The 23,655-nt window shown below is 39.1% G+C and overlaps 2 protein-coding genes across 2 annotated transcripts in view; one reads left to right on the forward strand and one right to left on the reverse strand.

Annotated features, from left to right (window-relative positions):
- ABHD12B (abhydrolase domain containing 12B) overlaps window positions 1-22,366 on the forward strand; it is a 35,260-nt gene extending 12,894 nt beyond the window's left edge. The window contains exons 6-13 of the mRNA XM_064291853.1: window positions 2,020-2,050; window positions 6,541-6,586; window positions 6,686-6,815; window positions 7,262-7,299; window positions 10,244-10,323; window positions 20,106-20,188; window positions 21,365-21,443; window positions 22,244-22,366. Of these exons, the coding sequence (XP_064147923.1) occupies window positions 2,020-2,050; window positions 6,541-6,586; window positions 6,686-6,815; window positions 7,262-7,299; window positions 10,244-10,323; window positions 20,106-20,188; window positions 21,365-21,443; window positions 22,244-22,366 (610 nt within the window). The remainder of the gene's footprint in view (window positions 1-2,019; window positions 2,051-6,540; window positions 6,587-6,685; window positions 6,816-7,261; window positions 7,300-10,243; window positions 10,324-20,105; window positions 20,189-21,364; window positions 21,444-22,243) is intronic.
- PYGL (glycogen phosphorylase L) overlaps window positions 11,052-23,655 on the reverse strand; it is a 62,793-nt gene continuing 50,189 nt past the window's right edge. The window contains exon 20 of the mRNA XM_010588631.3: window positions 11,052-23,364. Coding sequence (XP_010586933.3) covers window positions 23,188-23,364 — 177 coding nt within the window. The 3' untranslated portion in view covers window positions 11,052-23,187. The remainder of the gene's footprint in view (window positions 23,365-23,655) is intronic.

Raw genomic sequence — 23,655 nt, forward strand, 5'->3', positions numbered from 1 at the left:
TTTATATATATTTGGTTATTAGATTCTTGTTGGAGATAAATGCTTTCTGAAGATATTGTCCCAGTCGGTAATTTTTCACTTTTTTGATAAACAAATTTAAAAATTTTTTATGAAGTCCCATTTATTTTGTCTTTTGCTATGTGCCTTTGTTATTATATTAGATAATCCATTGTTGAAAGTCAGGCCTGATAGTGTTGTCCTTGCTTGTTCTAGGAATTTTATGGTTTTAGTGTGCACATTCAGGTCATTAATCTATTTTGAATTTGTTTTTGTGTATGGTGTGAGACATGGATTCTTTTTCATATTTATGCATGTGGAAATCCAATTTTCCCAGCACCATTTATTGATGACACTCTTCTTTCTCCATTGAATGGACTTGGCACCCTTGTCAAAAAAATAAACCCGTATGGGTTTATTTCTGGACTCTGAATTCTGTTCTATTGGCCTATGTGTTTATTGTTATCCCAGTACCAGGATGTTTTGATTACTGTAGCTGTATAGTATGCTTAAAATCAAGAGGTATGAGTCTTCCTACTTTGTTCTCTTTCAACATTGCTTTAGCTATTCGGGGCCTCTTGCCATTCCATCTAAAGTTGAGGATTGGTTTTTCGATTTCTGTAAAGAAGGCCGTTGCAATTTTGATGGGGATTGCATTAAATCTGTAGATTGCTTGGGTGGTATTGACATCTTAACAATATTAAGTCTTCTAATCCATGAATGCAGAGCATCTTTCTATTCATTTAAGTCTTCTTTAATCCCTCTCAACAGTGTTTTATAGTTTTCATTGTGTAAGTCCTTCACATCCCTGGTTAGATTTACTCCTAGGTATTTTATTCTCTTAGATGCTATTGTAAATGGACTTGTTTTCCTAATTCCCCTTTCAGATTTCTCATTGCTAATGTCAAGGAGCTTTCTTGATGTACCTATTTCAGAACCACATTTGCTGAGATTTCCTGTGAAATTTGACGTTTTTCAACATTGCATTCTTAATGTGTAAACTTAAGCATGGTGTTGTAATGTATTTATTCAAAGGATCATGTGGACCACATAATCATGTTTGTATTACGTGCATGTGTGAATCTGCAATTGCCCTTAGTTATCCCAGATCTACTGGCTCTGGGGTTTGCCACAGCTTCCTGTCATCCCTTGTCTAGAAGTCTCAGTTTGCTATCAGCAGTACTGGGTGAGGGAAGCCCAAATGGGAGGGGATAGAGAATGAGGATGTGTGTCCTGCTGATGCATCAAAAACAGTGGTACTAGACTTGGGAGCCATGGAAGCCCCAGAGGGTCCATGAGCCCCCAAAAATTGTACATAAAATTTGAAGTGTGGGTATATTTCTCTGGGAAGTGTCTGTAGCTTTAACCAAATGTTCAAAGGGCTTCACAATCCACTAAAGCTTAAGAAATTGCTCTAAGACAAAATACAAGTGGTTTTGAAAAATTCTCTGTTTTTTTTTAATCATCTCTGACTCACCTTAATGTGGCAAGATAGAGAGTAGACCGTATGGCCATTTTGGGGGGGAAAAAACATTTCTTGCATCTCTAGGGCTGTGAGTCTCTCCTTTACTTCATCCTGTACTTAATGGCAGAGCTGACAGGGCACAGGCAACTTAACTACATCATCCCTTGTTCTGAAACTCTACTTTCTGGAACTTACTTTCCTTTAACTTCTAAACATATTTTTAGAAGTAGGTTTTGCTGTGTAGGAGTGAAAGGAGGTGGATCATTAGTACTTCTTGAAATGCTTACATTGAGAAGCATTAGTGGGACCTGGGCATTCAGGACTGCTTTAGAGGAATGCTACAATAATGGGAAAGCATCCCTCACTCGCCCTGACAGAGCCAAGCTGGCTCTGACTCCAAAAGACATTTCCCTTTCTCCTAGTTATTTATTTCTCTAACCTAAAAAAAGAAGGTGTGAGATCAGATGCCAGCAGCATGGTAGTGATTTTTTGTTGAATTCGTCACTGTAATTCTAATTCTTGCTCTTTCTTTTTCCTTTTTTTAACCTTCTCTACAGGGCAGCTTCTCATCGACTTAAGCTAGTGAAGGTATGTCTGAAGAGGCGTCAAGGCACTAATTTTATAAATCTCTGTTTATTCTGGGCTACAGCCATAGATCTTCCTCAGGTCCTCAGTGTGGCAGCCTACTGAGAGGTCCTAGAGCATCACTGGTTAGTGGGGGATGTTGTGTCTGGGATTCAAAGTTCCACCAGTGGACTTCTCTTCTTCTATTGAACATGAGGCATCAAAAGAAAATGTGAACATCTCTGGGTCCCAAAACACTTTCATGCCAGTGAAGTTGAAGATACTTCTATTTGCTTTTTTTTGAGGCCTGGGGGATGGGGGAAGAGAGTATATCGAGTGGGAAATGATCACTCCTAAAAGAAGCCAACTTTTTTTGTGGTATAGGATAAAGACACAGATGGTCCACTTTTAAAAGATATTGAAGCTCTTGCTTCAACCCCAGGTAAGTTTTTGCAGAATGGGATGGTGTCCACCCCTTTGCTCTCCTTGCTAAGCTGGGCATGACTCCAGTTTGTTGGGATAGCCCCTGAATTTCCAAGTGTGTGTAGAAGATGGCAGGGTTTCCACTCAGTCATATCTGACTCAGAGCTGGTGAGGCAAGCTGTTTATCTTCTCCCACATTCCAGTTAGGTGATCCCTGCCACAAGTGACTGTGCTGTTTTTTTTCAGTTATCAACCACAGGACCTGGATCCTTCCTGCCATATGCCATCTTCCATCTCAGAGCTCTTTCCTGATATAACAGTATTAGCAGGGTTCAGAATCCTGCCAGGGCCAATATCACCAGCACCCTCTTCATTCTTCCCTCCCTCCCCTTGCCCTTGGGCAGGCAAGAAGCTCCTCTCCTGTTTCCTCCTCCCTTCTCCTCATCACTGCCTTCTCAGAGCCAGCCTCTGTGGAGTGGTGCTGGGCTGGATACAGTTTTGCCTGGGAATGATAATGTCTACAGAGGGTTAGGTTTGCTTTCCACCCTGCACCCCACTCCTTGAACTTCCCAAGTGGGATAGTGGTGAAGAAGATGTCGGTGAGAACATGCACTTTTTTAATCTCCCATTCGTGACAAAACTGAATTATATGGTCTCTGTGAACCCAGAAAGGACAAGGGTTGTAGGTATGAAAAGTAGCCATATCATCCTTGTGGTAGTTAGGATGGGTGGGGAGGGAGAGCAGCAGCTGGTATGACAGGATTTCTTCCTCCAGGCACATATCTGGGCACCAAGTACCATAGTTATCACATCCCAGCATGACCAAAGTTCCTTAGCCCTTCCATTGTTATTATTAGCTTTCTTTCTCCCTCCATTTCTCTTCCTTTCTTTTCTCATCATCCATTCATCACTTCAATCACCTAATATAGCTATTTTTCATTTATTTGCATTCTCAGCTAGTCTTTATCTCTTTCCTTGTATAAGGTTTTTACATTACTATGATTGTATCTCTGTATATTTTTATGTTGTGTTCTTTTACTTAATATTTTATAAACATTCTTTCATGTTTTTATAGTTATCATAAAACCCATTGCCGTCAAGTCGATTCCAACTTATAGTAATACTGTAGGACAGAGTAGAACTTCCCCATAGGGTTTCCAAGGAGTGGCTGGGTTTGAACTGCTGACCTTTTGGTTAGCAGCCAACCACTTAACCACTGTGCCACCAGGGCTCCGTAGTCATCATAGTTACCAATTTAAAGGCTGAATCATTTTCCCTTATTTATAGGCAATTACTTACTTAACCATCCCACTGCTGTTGGAGATAGTTTCTTTAAAAATTCATTTTAAAAAGTATGTCTACAGAAAACTTTAAGCATCTAGTTTTTTCTTCATTTGAATTTTCCCCAGAGATACGTTCTTAGGAGTAGGATTTGTTGCTCTGTCGTTCTGAGTAGTATTGCCAAGTGGTCCTTCAGTCTACTGTGCCACAGAGAACACGTGAATTTCCTAGTTCCCTGGATACTTAGCTGTACTGTGTTGTGGCTAACATTTTTGGAGGGGGTGTACTTTAAATAGATATAAAACGTTCCATTTAGTTCCTCATTATTGTTGTTGCTGTTAGGTGCCATCGAGTTGGTTCTGACTCACAGTGACCCTACGTACAACAGAACATTGCCTGGTCCTGCGCCATCCTCTCAGTTATTCTTATGCTTGAGCCCATTGTTGCAGCCACTGTGTCAGTCCATTTCCTTGAGGGTCTTCCTCTTTTTCACTGACCCTCTGCTTTCCCAAGCACGATGTCCTTCTCTAGGGACTGATCTCTCCTGATAACATGTCCAAAGTATGTGAGATGTAGTCTTACCATCCTTGCTTCTAAAGAGCATTCTGGTTGTGCTTCTTCCAAGATAGATTTGTTCGTGCTTTTGGTAGTCCATGGTATATTCAATATTCTTCATCAACACCATAACTCAGAGGTGCCAATTCTTCTTTGGTGTTCCTTATTCATCGTCCAGCTTTTGAATACATATGAGGCAACTGAAAACACCATGGCTCGGGTCAGATGCACTGTCGTAGTCATCGAGTGCTGCTATAACAGAAATACCACAAGTGGATGGCTTCAACAAAGACAAGTTTATTCTCTCACAGTCTAGTAGGCTACAAGTCCAAATTCAAGGTGTCATCTCCCACGGAGGGCTTTCTCTCTCAGTTGGCTCTGGAGGAAGGTCCTTGTCATCAGTCTTCCCCTGGTTGAGGCGCTTCTCAGGTGCAGGGACCCTGGGTCCAAAGGACATGCTCTACTTCCGGTGCTGCTTTCTTGGTGGTATGAGGTTCCCTTGTCTCTCTACTTGCTTCTCTCTCTTTTTACGTCTTTTAAGATAAAAGGTGATGCAGGCCACACACACAAAAAAATAAATAAACGGAAACTCCCTTTACATTGGATCAGAGACGTGATCTGAGAAAGGGTGTTACATTCTACCCTAATTCTCTTCAACATGACCCAATCCTGCCTTATTAACCACAGGCAGAAATTAGGATTTATAACATACAGGACAGTTTCATCAATCACAAAATGGAGGACAACCACACAATACTGGGAATCATGGCCTACCCAAGTAGATACACATATTATGGGGGACACAATTCAATCCATGACATGCACCTTAGTCTTCAAGGTGAAATCTTTGCTTTTGCTTTTAAGGAGGTCTTTTCAGCAGATTTGCCCAGTGCAATGCCTTGGTGATAGGAATGATGCCAGAGATGGCATGATCGAATTTTGCAAGACCAGCAGCTTCTTCATTGTAAATACCTTCCTCATTATTAGTTCAATTTCTATTTAGAAGTTCCTAATGAGATTCTGGAAATCCTGGTGGTGTAGTGATTAATTGCTGCAGCTGTGAACCAAAGGGTCAGCAGTTTGAATCCACCAGGCATTCCTTGGAAACTCTATGGGGCAGTTCTACTCTGTCCTATACGGTCTCTATGAGTTGGAATCGACTCGACGGCACTGGGTTTGGTTTTTTGGTTTAATGAGATTCTGCCAACTGCATCTATGATGTAATAGGGGAAACCCAGTATTTAGACAAAGAGGCAGACACAGCTGTGAATCCTGGTTCTACTTCTAACCAACTGGGTGAACTTGAACAGGTTACTTAAACTTCCCCAGGCTCAGTTTCTTTATCTGTAAAATGGGAATAATACCTACCTTATAGGATGGTTGTGGAGATTAAATGAAGTTTTAAAAATTAGTGCTTACTCAGTAGATTTTGGCCCCCTTTTATCTTTTTCTATCACTATATATATTTCAGAGCCCTGGTAGTGCAGTGGTTAAGTGTTTGGCTGCTAACCAAAAGGTCAGCAGTTCGAATCCACTAGCCACTCTATGGGGGCAGTTCTACACTGTCCTATGAAGCTGCTATGAGTTGGAATTGACTTGATGGCAACAGGTTTGGTTTTTGGTTTATATGCATATTTTGTGTATAATTGTGCCTTTATATTCTTTCTTCATTTTTCTACTAGGGGTTTGGCCGTGATTTCATATGTTTGAATTATCTCTTTATTTTTGATTGATATTAACTCTTCATATGTTCATATTTAATATAAATATTTTACTGTTCTTTGTTTATGCAACTCTCTTTAGAGTTCTTATTTTCAAGGGAATTCTTTACAAAGGCATTTGTTATCTTCTTACTATGTAGCCAGATACTTAACATATATCATCTCATGTAATCTTCCCAACAACTCTGAATGTAGCTATTATTGTTTCTAATTTCTCTGAGTAATATTTATATTTTATTAATATGTTAAATAACTTGCCCAAGAACTTGCAGCTGGTATGTGGCAGAGCCAGGGCTTGGCCCAGGCTGTTTTAAGCTCTGCCGTGCTGCTTTTTAGCTTTCCCGCCAAGTCTGATCTCAAGTTTGAAATCAAACAACAGATTTAAAAAATACACCTTTTCCCCATCTATTAATCTATCACAACTAGGGATACGGACTGTTGGTGAGGAGTGGGAAAAATCAAACTTACAAATTTACATTGTAACCTTTTCTGGTTACATCTAATTAAAGTACTAACAGATCCTTTGTCATCTAGGCGCTGAGTGACGGTGGCTTTCATGTCTTGTCTGTTGACTACAGAGGTATGTGTTACAATGATGTACAAAAATGTTTTAATAAGCAGGAGGCTTATGATGATCCCTTATAGGCAGCGATACTATGTTTGCCTTTTCTCATGCCAGGGTTTGGGGACTCCACGGGTAAGGCCACAGAGGAGGGACTGACCACAGATGCGGTTTATGTCTATGAATGGACCAAGGCAAGAAGTGGCACCACGCCTGTGTGTCTCTGGGGCCACTCTCTGGGAACAGGGTAAGTGGGGCCTGAAGATGCTCTGCCTTTGCCTGAGGTGGGTCCTTGGGCCTCTAGCATCATATCAAAGGCAGTAATGGGTACTGGAAGGAGCACTGAGCTAGGAGACAGGGACATTTCATTGGCCTCTCCCACAACCCACAGGTGGCTAGAGACCTCATGATTTCAGTGTGCCTGTTTGTAAAACAAGGGAGAGTCTGGTCAGCTCCGTGGTTATCTATGACACCAAAGCCCATTCCAAAGGTCTCCTTGAGAATTTTAAAGAAAAGAATTCTTAATTTAGGGTCTGTAGAACATCTTGAAATCCTGTGAAAAATTTTGTATCTAGTGCATTTTCTAAGTAGAGGGTCCCAAGCTTCCATCAGATGCTCATACTGGATGTTGTATTTTGTACTGTTTACTTGACTGTTATGTCATTTTTCATGTATCTACTAATATCTTTACAGAGTTGCAACAAATGCTGCAAAAGTACTAGAAGAGAAAGGTAATTAAAATACTTACATGCTAAAATTTCTTGGCTTGACATGAGGAAATAAAAAGTCAAGAGACTGTTGTACATACGTAGAACACAGATACCAAATGTCTCAGCTTTAGACAGTTTCTAAAGCTGAATAACAAATTATTTTTTCTCCTTATTTAATATAAAATAATAGCTACTTTTCAAGGTTATAAAATTTAAAAAAATACTAAAAGGACTTTTGAAAAAAAGCCTCTGATAATAAGAGTCCTTTGAAAGAGCTCTCATGAAGTGATAATAAAAATGCTAATATGGAGTAGTATAAACTACAGGAGAAGAAGATAGTACATTATGAAGTGATACGCAGAACTTGCTTTCTGCAGCCCTTCTTACATAATATACGTATCAGTGTTTCTCAAAATGTTCTGAAAACTACCTGGAAGTGTTTGTTAAAAACACAGGTTCCTGGATCCTAACTGACTTCATGAACTGGAATCTCTGGGAATAGGAGCAGATGATTTTGATGGGTGTTAACAGTTTGTAATCTCTCATATTATCTCTTGTAGCTGGTAATATAGGTCAGTCTAAGTCATGTAAACATTTTAAAGAAAATCACCTGCTACAGGGTTGCTGTGAGTCAGATTTGACTCGATGGCAGTGGGTTTGGTTTTGGTTTTTACCTGCTATACACAACTTTAATTATTTAGGCAAATTAGGCAAACATTATCTCAGTGTGTCCCTAAGTTCCCATACAGCCCCTGCCCCTTGTGCACACCTCATTCACAATGTTGATAGTGTTGCACTGTAAATAAGCAAGTAAGTCCATTGGCACTCTCTTATTATTCTGTTTATTCTCACATTCCCCACTAGCTTGTTATAGACTCTTTTTACAGTTCTTCTAGTAGTTACTCTAGAGATGAACAGGTATCCTTCATGAACTAAAGTCTAATATAAATGAATACTTTAATTCTGTTTACACTCCCAACTTATGAACTGTTACTATAATGTATTTTAAATTTTTTTGTATTACATACTCTATAAAACATTATTCTTGGATTATATAGTCAGTATTTAGGTTTATCCTTTTCTTTGTTCTTTCTTACTTCCCGTATCTCTGAGTTTCCATCTGGGGTAATTTTTGTTCTGCCTGTCTGTTGATTAATTCTCTCAGCTTTGCTCTGAAAATATTTTTATTTTACCTTTATTTTTGAAGGCTATTTTCACCGGGCATAGAATTCTAGGTTGGCAGTAAATTTTATTTCAGCACTTTATAGATGTTATCCATTGTGTTCTGGCTTCCACTATTTCTTTAGGAAGTCAGCTGTCTGTCTTACTGTTGCTCCTTCGAAGATAATGTTTACTCCTTCTTCTGGCTAATTTTGAAATTTTTCAAAAGGCTTTGGTTTTCAGAAGCTTTACCATGACTTGCCTGGTGTGGTTTCTTAGTTCTTACCCTGCTTAGTTCATAGTACCTCTTAAGTCCATGACTTGATGTTGTTCATTAGTTTTGGAAAATTATTAGCCATTATATCTTCAAATATTATGTCTGCCATTTTCTTCTTCCCCTCTGGAACTATATGTAAATGTGTCCATCCCCCATATCCCACCCATATCTTTTATGAGTTTTCCAGACTTTTGTCTTTTTCTGCTTTATTTTCTTTTGACCTATTAGGCAGTTCACTAATTTTCTTTTCAGCTAAACCTAATCTGGTGTTTAACTAGTCTGTTGATTTCTTGATTTGTTATTATATTTTTCCATTCTAGAATTCCCATTTGATTATTCTTTATAGTATTTACAGCTTTCTGCTGAAATTTTTTCTTGCCATTTATTTCTTGAATTTATCAATCACTTAATATGTATTTAAATTATATGCCTATATATGTAACACATGTATGTAAATATGTGTGGTTTAAATATAATTTCAATATTTTAATATCAATGTATTAGTTTTAATAGATATTAAAATTTTAATAATCTTACTATTTCTTGTTTACTGTAAGTTATAAATTTTTTTTTTTTTTTTTTTATGTGATAACTCCAATATATAGAGCTCTTGTTGATCTCTTTCTGTCATCTGCTTTTTTGTTTTTGGTCCATTTTTGGCTTTTTTGTATGCCTGGTTATTTTTGATAGTGTTAAGACATTGTTTATGGAGAACTGTAGAGATAATTGAGGCTCTGGGTGATGTTATCTTTCAGAAATAATTTATTTTCCCCTAAAAGGCAGTTATATTAGGGGAAGATCACCCTAATGCAATCAGAGATTGAAGTTATTTGAAGCTGGGCTTCAGTCTTTTTGAGGGCTTGTCTATTTCTAGTTCACCATTATTCCCAGGGTGTAGTCCTTTGAGATCATAGCCAAAAGCCTGAGAAATTTACTAGGGCTCTCCCCTTGGCATATACTGAACTCTACTTTTTGTTCCTTTGGACCTGTGAAAATGCCAAAAGTTCTGTTTAGCTTCTAAACCTCTTAGCAACCTCCTTAGTTTTCAGAATTTCAACTGTTTTGAGGAGAAAGGCACCTCAAACTCTCTTGAATTTTCTCTTTTTGTACTGGCTCCACAAATTCTTACTAATTTAGTAGCCCTCAGATGCCTCAAAACACATACACACACCCCACAAACACATTTTCTATTTTTTCTCAGAAGGGGACGGTGGCTAAAATAACCTAGTCAGCCTCTGGCACATTCTTAACAATGAACTGGTTGTATTCTTGGAAGATGATAGTGGTTTTCAACTATCATGTACATAGAATTTCTTGGAAGAGAAGACAGCTTGCTAAAACATGCACATTCTCAGGCCCTCTCTTCCCTGAGATTCTGACTCAGTTTGGTGTAAGGTCCAGAAATTTGCATTATTAATAAGTTTCACAGCTGATTTTGATGGAGGTAGTTTATGTACAAGTTCATACATAAAGATGGTATTTAAGTATAAGAGGGGAGTTACTGTTTTCTTTTTTATTATTTTCAAGGATGCCCAGTTGATGCTATTATCCTGGAAGCTCCATTTACCAACGTATGGGTTGCAACTCTCAATTATCCCTTGTTAAAAGTGAGTCAATAAGCCCTACCTTAGATGTAATTCTTAGCCTGAATTTTATAGTAATCATATTCATGCTTTTCATCTTCACATCATGTCAGAATATAGTCTGTTTCTACACACTTATATTTATTAATCACCTTCCTTTTCTTAACTAGTTTTACATGTTTCTAAGTTTGTCTAACTCAAGACAGATTATTAGCCAGTTGCTATCTGTTATGGATTGAATTGTATCCCCCCACCAAATGTGTGTCAACTTGGCTAGGCCATGATTCTCAGTACTGTGTGATTGTCCTTTATGTTGTGATCTGATGTGATTTTCTTAAGTGTTGTAAATCCTAACCTGTATAATATTAATGAGCCTGGATTAGAGGCAGTTATGTTAATGAGGCAGGACAAAATCTACAGGATTAGGTTGTATCTTGAGTCAATCTCTTTTGAGATACAGAATAGAGAATTGGCAAGAGAGGAAAGGGACCTCCTACCACTAAGAAGGATAAGCCAAGAGCAGAGTGCGTCCTTTGGACCTGGGTCCCTGTGCTGAGAAAATCCCAAACCAGGGGAAGATTTATGACAAGGACCTCTCCCAGAGCTGACAGAGAGACAAAGCCTTACCCTGGAGCTGACACCCTGTGGTATTTCTGTTATAGCAGCACTTGATAACTAAGACACTGTGAAAGGGGACACAAATGGCTTTTGGATTTGGTAGTCTTTTTATTTTCTTCTAACAACTGAGTGGCTTATCGAAAGCTAAGTTTTTTTTTTTTTTTCATTAACCATACTTCTTATCTTTAAAATTTTCCAATAGACTTGACTTAGGTTTATTTATTATTATTCCTTTTTGTTTTCTTTTGAAATGAAAAATTTTTATTTTTTACTGTGCTTTAAGTGAAAGTTTACAGTTCAAGTTAGGTTTTCATACAAAAATTTATACACACATTGTTACGTGATCCTAGTAGCTCTCCCTGTAATGTGACAGCACACCCCTCCTTTCCACCCCAGATTTCCCATGTCCGTTCAACTAGCTCCTGTCTCTTTTTGCCTTCTCATCTCGCCTCCAGACAGGAGCTGCCCATTTAGTCTCATGTATCTACTTCAGCTAAGAAGCACTGTCTTCATGAGTATCATTTTATATCTTACAGTCCAGTCTAATCTTTGTCTGAAGAGTTGGCTTCTGGAAGGGTTTCAGTTACAGCCTAACAGAGAGTCCTGGGACCATGTCTTCTGCGGTCCCTCCAGTCTCAGACCATTAAGTCTGGTCTTTTTGCTAGAATTTGAGTCCTGCACCCCACTTTTCTCCTGCTCTGTCAGGGACTCTTTGTTGTGTTCCCTGTCAGGGCAGTCACTGGTGGTATTATTCCTTTTTGAAAGTAAAAATAAACCTCTTTTTAGACCTATGAACTGTCAACTATATATCTTTCATGATTCTATGATAGTCTCCAGGGAGTTCAAGGCAACTGACTACTGGTTTTACATCATATCCCAGGTAGAGAAGGCAATCCTTCTAACAAAATAAAACACAAAGAATTGGATCACAAGATATACTTTAAAAAAAAATCTGCATAAATTGTCCTAATTTTATATTTTTATTCCATGCCTAATGCTCAATTGCTTGTAGTCATATCTCCATGCAGGCATACCTTGTTTTATTGCCCTTTGCTTTATTGCACTTTGCAGATACTGCATTTTTTACAAACTGAGGTTTGTGGCAACCTTGTGTTGAGCAAGTCTATTGGTGCCATTTTTCCAACAGCATGTGCTCACTTCATGTCTCAGTGTCACGTTTTGGTAATTCTTGCAATATTTCAAACTTTTTCATTATTGTTATATCTGTTATGTGATCCGTGATCAGTGATCTTTGATGTTACTATTGTAATCGTTTGGGGGTGCCATGAACCGCACCCGTGTAAGATGGCGAACTTAATTGATAAATGCTGTGTGTGTTCTGACTGCTCCACCAACTGGCCATTCCCCCATCTCTCTCCGCCTCCTTGGGCCTCCCTATTCCCTGAGGCTTGACAATATGGAAATTAGGCCAATTAATAACCCTGCAATGGCTTCTAAATGTTCAAGTGAAAGAAAGAGTTGCATGTCTCTCACTTTAAATTAAAAGCTAGAAATGATAAGCTTAGTGAGGAAGCCATGTCAAAGACCATGACAGACGAAAGCTAGGCCTCTTGCACCAAACAGTTAGCCAAGTTGTGAATGCAAAAAGGAAAAGTTCTTGAAGGAAATTAAAAGTGCCAGTCCAGTGAACACACGAATGATAAGAAAGCCAAACAGACTTATTGCTGATATGGAGAAAGTTTTAGTGATCTGGATAGAAGATCAAACGAGCCACAACATTCCCTTAAGCCAAAGCCTAATCCAGAGCAAGGCCCTGACTCTCTTCAATTCTACGAAGGTTGAGAGAGGTGAGGAAGCTGCAGAAGAAACCTTGGAAGCTAGCCGAGGTTGGTTCATGAGGTTTAAGGAAAGCTGTCTGTGTAACATAGAAGTGCAAGTTGAAGCAGCAAGTACTGACGTAGATGCTGCAGTAAGTTATGCAGAAGATCGAGCTAATATAATTGAGGAAGGTGGCTACATAAGCAACAGATGTTCAATGTAGACAGAACAGCCTTCCATTGGAAGATGCTATCTAGGAATTTCATTGCCAGAGAGCAGACATCGATGCCTGGTTTCAAAGCTTCAAAGGACAGGCTAACCCTCTTGTTAGGGGCCAGTGCAGCTGGTGACTCTAAGCTGAAGCCAACACTCATTTACCGTTCTGAGAATCCCAAGGACCTGAAGAATTAAGTTAAGTCTACTCTGCCTGTCCTCTACAGATGGAACAACAAAGCCTGAATGACAGCACATCTGTTTACAACACGGTTTGCTGAAAATTTTAAGGCCACGGTTTGGAGCCCTGGAGCCTTAGTGGTTAAGCACAACGGTTGCTAACCAAAAGGTTGGCAGTTTGAATCCACCAGCCGCTCCTTGGAAACTGTATGGGACAGTTCTACTCTGTCCTATAGGGTTGCTATGAGTTGGAACTAGACTTGATGGCAATGGATTTGGGTTTTTTTGGTTGAGAACTACTGCTCAGAAGAAAAGACTCCTTTCAAAATATTACTGCTCATTGACAATGCACCTGGTCACTCAAGAGCTTAATTAATGTTGTTTTCATGTCTGCTAACACAACATCTGGAGCCCTGGTAGTGCAGTGGTTAAGAGCTTGGCTGCTAACCAAATGTGGGCAGTTTGAATCCACCAGCTGATCCTTGGAAACCTTATGCGGCAGTCTGACTCTGTCCTGTAGGGTTGCTATGAGTCAGTACAGGCATTATTAGGTGCACACAACTAATAACGTAATTTTTTTATGTCTTCCAGGTGGATTGCTCTTTTTCATTGTCTCTCTTTTTTATGATTAATGGTTCTTGATTTAAAGTGAATTTTGTCTAATATTAGCATACCTTTGTTTTAGTCTATGTTTGCAAGTTACATCTTTTTCTATCCCTTGACTTTCAACTTTTATGGATTATTATATTTAATGTATATCTCTTGTGAGCAGAATGTAGTGGGATTTCTATTTCTTTTCCAGGATGGGGTAAACTCTATTACAGGCAGTCCCGAGGTTACAAATGAGATCCTTCCCTGAGTGTGTCTTTAAGTCACATTTGTAAGGAAGTCAGAACAGGTGCATATGGTTCTTATTTATCCTTATTTTAGTGCAAGAAAGGGGTATGAGCCTTTTGAATGATTTAAAAGTTGTATGTTCAGCAAGTGAAGGTGACTGTGGTGAAGACTTTGTTGCAGTAGGGGTTGGTTCAATCCTGTCAAAGTGAGAGCAAATGTATATAACATTAAAGGACAAGGCAGATCTTCATAACCCAGAGGCTCTCTGTAATTATAGTGTTTAGTCTATTTACATGTAATTACATATTTAGGTTTAAATCTACCCCCTTATTACGTTCTTTTCTATTTGCCTTATCCATTCTGTGTTCTTTTGCCTCTACTTTCTTGCTTTATTTTGACTTGACAGCTGTGTTTCAAGAAACTGGTGTTGAATGTTGAGTTCACCTCTCTGAGCTTCCCTTCTCTCTGGGATCTACAGCCCCCAAGTCCTCGCTGCCTTGGTAGGTCTCTGACACCTTTAAAGAAAAGTTCTTTATACTTTATCCAGATTTTCTAGTGGTTTGTGGCAAAAGCTTGGCCTGTAACAATTCCTCTCTTATTAGAAGTAGAAAAGATCCCATTTTTTTTAAAGCTTGGGATTTAATTGAACATCTCATAAAACTTCTGTTTAACAGACACTTCTACAGTCTAGAAGCATAGCAGACCTGCAGTATCATGCAGAATTTAAGAACTAAGACTGTGGTGTCAGACTTACTGGATTCAATGTTCGAGCCGGTCACTTAACAGCTGTGTTTCCTTGGGCTAATTGCTTTCTGTGCTTCAACTACCTTAACAATAAAATGGAGATAAACCCAAAACCGAACCCACTGCTGTCAAGTCGATTTCGACTCATAGTGACCTTGTAGGACAGAGTAGAACTGCCTCATAGGGTTTCCAGGCCATAAATCTTTATGGAAGCAGACTACCACATCTTTCTCCCATGGAGCAGCTGGTGGGTTCAAACCACCAACCATTTGGATAACAGCTGAGAGTTTAATCACTGTACCACAAGGGTTCCTTCAAAATGGAGATAATAATAGTTTATTCAAGATTGTTGTGATAATTAAACAAATTAATATATGAAAAGTATCTACAGTACTGCCTGGCACAAAATAAGCACTCAATGGATGTCAGCTATTTTTATTATAAGTGCGATAACTCTATGAACATTATTGTTGAGTGGTGTGAGACACATGGATGTAGCAAAAGGCATGCTTCCTTAAGAAGCTTCCTTTCTAGTTGGAGAGACAGGACATAAATGGGGGAAGAGGGCAATAAAATATCATTCACCTGTCACTTTGGAATCAACTTCATTACTCAGAAAATTGTAGGAAGTTCGTGGACTCTGGAGCCAGGTAGATTTGGGTTCAGATTTTATTTCTGCCACTAACAATTTATGACCTTGGTAAGTCTTTTCCCTTCTGAGTTTGCCCATTCTTATACAGGTGTTGATAATGCCTACTGCATAGGCTCTTGTGAAGTTTAAATTAAGTAAGATGAAGAACCCAGCTGCTAGTGGATGCTCAGTACATGTTTGTTCCCTTTTCTTACTTTTTCTGCTACAGAGAAGACTAAAGTAAGTGTTAGGGGAGGACCAAGAACAATTTCAAGGAAGGAAGAATTCAGAGACCAGTGAAGTTTCATGGGCAGTTGTGGCCCATGATGTTTTATGGAGAGATGGGATCTGAGCTCCTTTCCTGAAGGTGAGGTTAGGGAACAGAGGGAGGAGAGAAGGTGAGCCAAGGCACTGGGGTAGAAATAGGGCAATTATGTGTTATAAAATACTTGAGAGTTATGTAGGGTGTCCAGTTTTTATAAGATCTTTTACACTTGTTATCCTTTTAAACCACTACTCGTCTGTCAGTTTGTTGTACTGTGGTGGCTTGCGTATTGCTCTGATGCTTGAAGCTATGCCACCAGTATTTCAGATACCGGTAGGGTTACCCGTGGTATAAAGGTTTCAGCAGAGCTTCCAGACTAAGACAGACTAGAAGAGGGACGTGACAATCTACTTCTTAAAAAGTTGGCCAGTGCAAACCTTACAAATAGCAGTGGAACATTGTCTGAAATAGTGCCGGACGATGAGCCGTTCAGGTTGAAAGGCACTCAAATATTACTGGGGCAGAGCTGCCTCCTCAGAGTAGAGTTGACCTTAATGGCGTGAATGGAGTCAAGCTTTCAGGACCTTCATTTGATGATGTGGTACGACTCAAAATGAGAAGAAACAGTTGCAAACATCCACTAATAATCGGAACATGGAATGTATGAAGTATGAATCTAGGAAAATTGGAAGTCATCAAAAATGAAGTGAACAGCATAAACGTTGATATCCTAGGCATTAGTGAGTTGAAATGGACTGGTATTGTTCATTTCAAATTGGATAATCATATGGTTTACTATGTTGGGAATGACAAATTGAAGAGGAATGGCATCACGTTTATTGTCAAAAAGAACATTTTAAGATCTATCCTGAAATATAGCACTGTCTCAGTGATACGGTAATATCCAAATATCTACAAGGAAGACCAGTTAATATGACTATTATTCAAATTTACACACCAATTACTAATGGCAAAGATGAATAGAAGATTTTTACCAATTTCTGCAGTCTGAAATTGATCAAACATGTAATCAAGACTCATTGATAATTACTGTTGACTGGAATGTGAAAGTTGCAAACAAAGAATTGGTAGTTGGAAAATATGGCCTTGGTGATAGAAATGACGCTGGAGATTGCATGATAGAATTTTGCAAGACCAACGACTTATTCATTGCAAATACCTTTTTTCAACAACATAAATGGTGACTACACACAGATGGAATACACAGGAATCAAATCGACTACATCTGTGGAAAGAGATTATGGAGAAGTTCAATATCATCAGTTAGAAGAAGGCCAGGGGCTGACTGCAGAACAGACCATCAGTTGCTCATATGCAAGTTCAAGCTGAAGCTGAAGAAAATTAAAGCAAGTCCATGAGAGATAAAGTTCGACCTCGAGTATATCCCACCTGCATTTAGAGACCATCTCATGAATAGACTTGATGCACTGAACCCTAATGACCAATCACATCTTATGCATGTGAAAGCTGGACAATGAATAAGGAAGACTGCAGAATTGATGCCTTTGAATTGTGGTGTTGGCAAAGAATACTAAATATACCACTGACTGCCAAAAGAATGAACAAATCTGTCTTGGAAGAAGTACAACCAGAATGCTCCTTAGAACAAGGATAGCGAGACTGCATCTTACATACTTTGGACATGTTATCAGGTACAGGGTCAGCAAAAAAGAGGAAGACCCTCAAGGAGATGGACTGACACAGTGGCTGCAACAATGGGCTTAAGCATAACAACGATTGTGAGCATGGAGAAGGACCAGGCAAGGCTTCACTCTGTAGTACACAGGGTCACTATGAGTCAGATCCGACTCAACAGCACCTAAAAACAACAATGACATAGGCAAAAAACTGAATGCCACAGTAAGCATCAGAAGAAGATGGCTGGAATACAGACAGAGTCACTGTACCAAAAAGAACTGGTCAATGTTCAGCCATTTCACGAAGTAGCATATGATCAAGAACTGATGGTACTGAAGGAAGAAGTCCAAGCTGCACTGAAGGCACTGGTGAAAAACAAGGCTCCAGGAATGGAGGGAATATCAATTGAGATGTTTCACCTAATGGATGCAGTGCTGGAAGCGCTCACTCATCTTTGGCAAAAAATTTGGAAGACAGGTACTTGGCCAACCAACTGGAAGAGATCCATATCTGTGCCCATTCCGAAGAAATGTGATCCAACAGAATGCAGAAATTATCAAACAATATTATTAATATCAGATGCAAGCAAAATTTTGTTGAAGATCATTCAAAAGTGTTTGCAGCAGTACATCAATAGGGAACTGCCAGATGTTTAAGCTGGATTCAGAAGAGGACGTGGAACCAAGAATATCATTGCTGATGTCAAATGGATCTTGGATAAAAGCAGAGAATACCAGAAAGATGTTTACCTGTGTTTTGGCAAAGTCATTCCACTGTGTGGATCATAACACATTATGGATAACATTGTGAAGGATCAGAATTCCAGAACACTTAATTGTGCTCATGTGGGACCTGTAGATAGAACAAGAAGCAGTTGTCCAAACGGAACAAGGGGATACTGCATGGTTTAAACTCAGGAAAGGTGTTTGTCAGGGTTGTGTCCTTTCATCATACTTATTCAATCTGTATGCTGACCAAATAATCCGAGAAGCTGGAAGATATGAAGAACATGACATTAGGATTGGAGGAAGACTCATTAACCTGCAATATGCAGATGATATAAGCTTGCTTGCTGAAAGCAAAGAGGACTTGAAGCACTTACTGATAAAGATCAAAGACTATAGCCTTCAATATGGATTACACCTCAACATAAAGAAAACAAAAATCTTCACAACTGGACCAATAAACAACATTATGATAAATGGAGAGAAGGTTGAAATTATCACGGATTTCCTTTTACTTGGATTCGTAATCCAACCCCATGGAAGAAGCAGTCAAGGCATCGAACAATGTATCGTATTGGGCAAATCTGCTGGAAAAGACCTCTTTAACGTGTTAAAAAGATGTCACCTTGAGGACTAAGGTGTATATGAGGTATTTTCAATTGCCTCATACACATGCAAAAGCTGGACAGTGAATAAGGAAGACCAAAGAAGAATTGACGCATTTGAATTACGGTGTTGGTGAAGAATACTGAATATACCGTGGACTGCCAGAGGAATGAACAAATCTGTCTTGGAAGAAACACAGCCAAAGTGCTCCGTGGAAGTGAGGATGGCAAGACTTCGTCTCATGTACTTTGGGCAGGTTACCAGGAGGGACAAGTCCCTGGAGAAGGACATCATGCTTGGTAAAGTAGAAGGTCAGCAAAAAAGTGGAAGACCCTCAATGAGATGTATTGACAAAGTGGCTGCAACAGTGGGCTCAAACATAGCAATGACTGTGAGGATGGTGCAGGACCGGGAACATGAAGAAGTTAGGAACAAGCCTGGCACATTCGAGGTGCAGAAAGAAGGCAGTAGGGCTGGAGTGATAGATGAGCAGCCAGGTTCTGTGGGGCCTCAAAGGTCAACATGAATGTTTAGGTTTAATTCCAAGTGCCTTCAGAGGATTTTAAGCAAGAGTAACGTGATCTGATTTGCATTTTGAAATTATCACTCTCGTTTCCCTGTGGGAACTGGATTATAGAGGAAGGTGGAAGCAGGGAGTCACTTAGGAGGTTGTTGTCACAGTCCAAGCAAGAGATGAACTGTGACTTAGGCCAGATGATAGCAAAGATGTGAAGAGAGGGAGATGTGGGATATAGTTTAGAGGTAGGGATCAAACTTGTAAGGAAGGCTCTATATTGCTCAAGGTTTCTGACCTTTTCCCCTCCTTTTCAGCTGAAAAGGGTGCTTTTAGGAAGCATAAACCAATTTACCTATTGATGTTTTGAAAACACAGTAAAAGCTGATTTATCTAGCATTCTGTTTACTGGAATTTGCTATTAAACAGGAACTTTTTTTTTTTTTTGGTATGTTTAGGATGATAATTGATGTTTGGGGTCCTGTGGTCACTGTTAAAACCTAAAATGCCGTATAAATCACAGCATTGTTATATTGTGTTCAATGAAGTTTATCGTGTCTTTTAAAACCAATTATCTATGTATTATGTAATTTCACCAGAACTTTTGACTAATCAGAATACTCTTTCCCCAACAAAACCAGTTAATTATGTTCATTATTGAAGCAATTTTTAGATTGTGTACATCCCTGCTCCTTTTTGAGTATAGAGAAACAAGAGTTAATGGTATTATTCATATTTTTAAAAAAGACAGGATTAAAAATAACAAAATGTTAACAGTGATTATCTACACATGGTGTGATTATGTGTGATGTGTGTCATCTTTGTTTCTTTCTGTACTTTCCAAATTCCCTGCATTTACATGAATTATTTTCAAATTAAAAAGTTTTTTTCAAAAAAAAAATTCATTATACTTAGGAAAAAAAAACTGTATATTACTCTAGAGCACTGGGTTATTACTATAGATCATAGTGGCAGACTATAATAAATGACATTATAGCTACAAGGTTAAGTTTTAATTTTTTCTTTTTTGAACAGATTTACCGTAAACTTCCAGGATTTTTACGCCTGCTTATGGATTCCATGAAAAAAGACAAAATAGTCTTCCCTAATGATGAAAAGTAAGCTAATGATGAAAAGATGTCCATTATTACTATATTCACAGGATTTGGGGGTAATTATTGTGTGACTTATTAGATGGGGAGATGAGAAGTCTAAATATCATTCTTAGATGGGCACTAGGAAGTAGAGTAAGGTGTCCACGAGTTTCCAGCATTTGATATTTTCTTCCTAATTCAGTGACTTCACCAATTCAATCCTTTATCTGTTGTCATGAAGGAAGTTGTAGATTTAAAGTGTTTAGCATCCTCTAGTGTCTAGACTAACATACCGCAGGGGAGGCCTCACTTTTAGACCTTATTCCCCAAGTAACCAAAGCCCATTCACCATCCAGCCCACTAACCCAACAGCAAGTACAACGACCATAGTTTGGCAAGTTAGCCTCTTGCAGTTGGGAGAATTTAAGAAGGCCTCAACTAGGTAGTAGTTATCTGTATCTATCTATCTATTTTTCCCCCTTATTTCAACACAACTTGAGGGACCTAACATTCTTAGGAGTTAACAGCAGATCACTGTGATGGGTAGATGGGTACTGGAATTTGGAGAAGGGTGTATTTATATTAGAAAGTTCTTGGAGTGGGAACAAGTCATTCTTCATGCCATAGCCTTTCTGAATTACCAAACTAGGAGGCTGATCAGGAAGCTAATCGAATCTGTTAAGTGCATGTCTACCCTGTACATATATGGGGAAACCCCGTGCCATCCAGTCGATTCCGACTCATAGCAACCCTATAGGACAGAGTAGAACTGCCCCATAGAATTTCCAAGGAGGAAATAAATCACAACAAAGAGGTCTCTTTGGTCTTGTGGTAGTTCTTGCTATTTTTGAGTTTTAAGTTTTTGCTTTATAGTCATTTGGTTAAAATATAATAAGGAAGATGATGAAGTTCTTCTAATGCTGTATACATTCAGTATTTCAGTGTCTTCTTTGGTATTTTTAAAAATCACATAAAAGAAAATACTACCCTATTAGATTGTATGAGTAAATGGAAGAGAGGGAAACTTGCCTACAGAAAAAGAAGTTACTATATGAAGCTTATGGTATTATTATTCCTGGAAAGGAAGAGGTACCTTGTGTTTTGGGCAAACCTCATGCTTTGCAAAAGCTTTAACTTAGAAGAGGCGAAATCCCAACGTATAATTCTTGAACTGAACGCTTTTCTTCCACTTGTCCCTAGTGTTAAGTTCCTGTCTTCTCCCCTTCTCATCATACATGGAGAGGATGACAAGACAGTGCCTTTGGAGTATGGAAAAAAGGTAAACTAAGAGTTCAGTGCTGACTGAAACATAATATACTTATTTCACCATTTTCTTATCTGACCGAACTTTAATTAGAGCTCTAAGGAGGATCTCTGACATTATAAGGGATTCTCTACACCCCTAAATGGCCACGCTGCCCTGTAGGAGGCGGTATACACAGTGAACATCAGCATCCTATGCTACTCATCTCAAAGGAGTGTTTGGGGGGAAAGAGTCTGGTTCCTTATCCAGGGTCTGTGAGTTTGCAAATATAAAGTTCTCGCTGCTATGGCAACCTCCAGATAGTCTCTCTAGCATGTTGTTGTTAGGTGCTGTCGAGTCAGTTCTGACTCATAGCGACCCTACAGGACAGAGTAGAACTGCACCATAGGGTTTCCAAGGAGTGGCTGGTGGATTCAAACTGCTGACCTTTTAGTTAGTAGCTGAGCTCTTAACCACTGTGCCAACAGGGCTCCCACTCTAGAATAGTGACTATAAAAATGGAGATGTGGTTTTTAAAGAACAAAATAATAAACCTCTACTAGTTTATTTTTAGTTTGGGTCTGTAGGAATTCCTAGCCCTCTGGCAGTCAGGCCTGGGCAAGGGAACGACGAGGTTTTCTCAGTGTCTCCATCAGCTGTGTGGATGCAGATCATGAACTACAGAGACAGCTGTGGATGTGGAGAGATCCCATGTCTCTAACTTAATGGGACTAACTCCCCAGGCTGGCTGTTTCTGTACCCTTTTAGGAACATTAGACTAGAAAACTCATGGCTTTGATTGTCAACCTATGAGTCTGTTGTTCTGTCCTTTGCAGCTCTATGAAATCGCATACAATGCATACAGGAATAAAGAGAGGGTCAAAATGGTTATCTTTCCTCCTGGCTGCCATCACAACTACCTTTGCAAAAGCCCCATACTACTAATAACTGTAAGGTAAGAGTTGCTTTGCTTTCCCTTAAAGGCAATCAGGGCTGCTCTGGCTTACTTAGATGATGAGGTGGGGAAAGCATATGAGCTGATGATCTAGGTTATTTTTCTACAGATACTTCCTGAGCAAGCAGTGGGCATGAGACAATGGTCCTAGAGCAGCAGAAACCTTCAATGAAGACTTGGTCCAATCACCACCACCTGTGATGTGTATTTTTTGATGTAACATTTTACTGGGTTGCTTGGATGAGCTGAAGTCATTGACATTTCTACAAGTCACTTGCCATTTTAATAAGGGAAAGCATGGATGCTAGGTGGCATATCCTATCATTTGGCCTATCAAAGTCTACTTTGTGAAACACGCTGAAACCTCACTGTGGAAAATCAGAACTTGGTAAAGTTTGGATCCCACCTAAAAATGTGTACTTACTAAAACAGCCAGGGATATTTGTGAATAAGGTGGTCTCTGACTTGGACTTAGACAACAATTATAAGAAAGGTGCTCCAATGTAGTAAAATCATTTGTATTTCACTTAGTTGAATTAATTTAAATGACATTAAAGAAGTTCCAAGCAATTTTCTAGCTTTCTGACTAGCTCTGGGGAAAATACTAGCATGCTAGCCAATCTGCTCTAAAATATTAAGTTTTGGCACTCATGCAGCCCTTGGGATTGACTTTTTTTTTTTTTTAGCCCTCATACAGTCAGACCCTTTCTCTCCTCATTCCCAAAGATACTTAACTGGATTATTAGCAAACAAAACAAAATCAAGGAATGTTAAAATAAAAAATTTGAGTTCAGTAACAAGCTGTTTTTTCTGACATTTTACAACTCAGTTGCCAGTGGCTTTGTTCACCCCGTTGCTAGATTCACTAGATAGGGAAATCTTTAGATCTGAAGGCTCCATGTTCCAGATGTCCTTGGCATATTCCTTAATTGTTCGGTCGCTGGAGAACTTGCCCGAGGCAGCTATGTTTTTGAGTACCATTGTGTTCCAGGCCTTTGGATTCTGTAAATAACACATGCATTTATTGCTCAGGGCCTGACTGCCCCGTGAACATTATGAAAAACATCAGGCCAAGCACATTCCATGGGGAAAGTGACAAGGATAAATTGGAATGAATCTTAAATATACTCATTACACAGTTGAGAACTAGGTAGGGCAGACTCATATTTAGAGTTCATTTCTCTTAAGAATAAAGAAAAAATATTTTGCATTGTAAGAGAAACCAGAGATGGAAACTCCCTGCTATGGTTTTTTATAAATGACAAAACCTCCCTTCTAAACTGTAGGAGGAAA

The sequence above is a fragment of the Loxodonta africana genome, chromosome 10 (genome assembly GCF_030014295.1).
Source record: "Loxodonta africana isolate mLoxAfr1 chromosome 10, mLoxAfr1.hap2, whole genome shotgun sequence".
Lineage (NCBI taxonomy): Eukaryota > Metazoa > Chordata > Mammalia > Proboscidea > Elephantidae > Loxodonta > Loxodonta africana.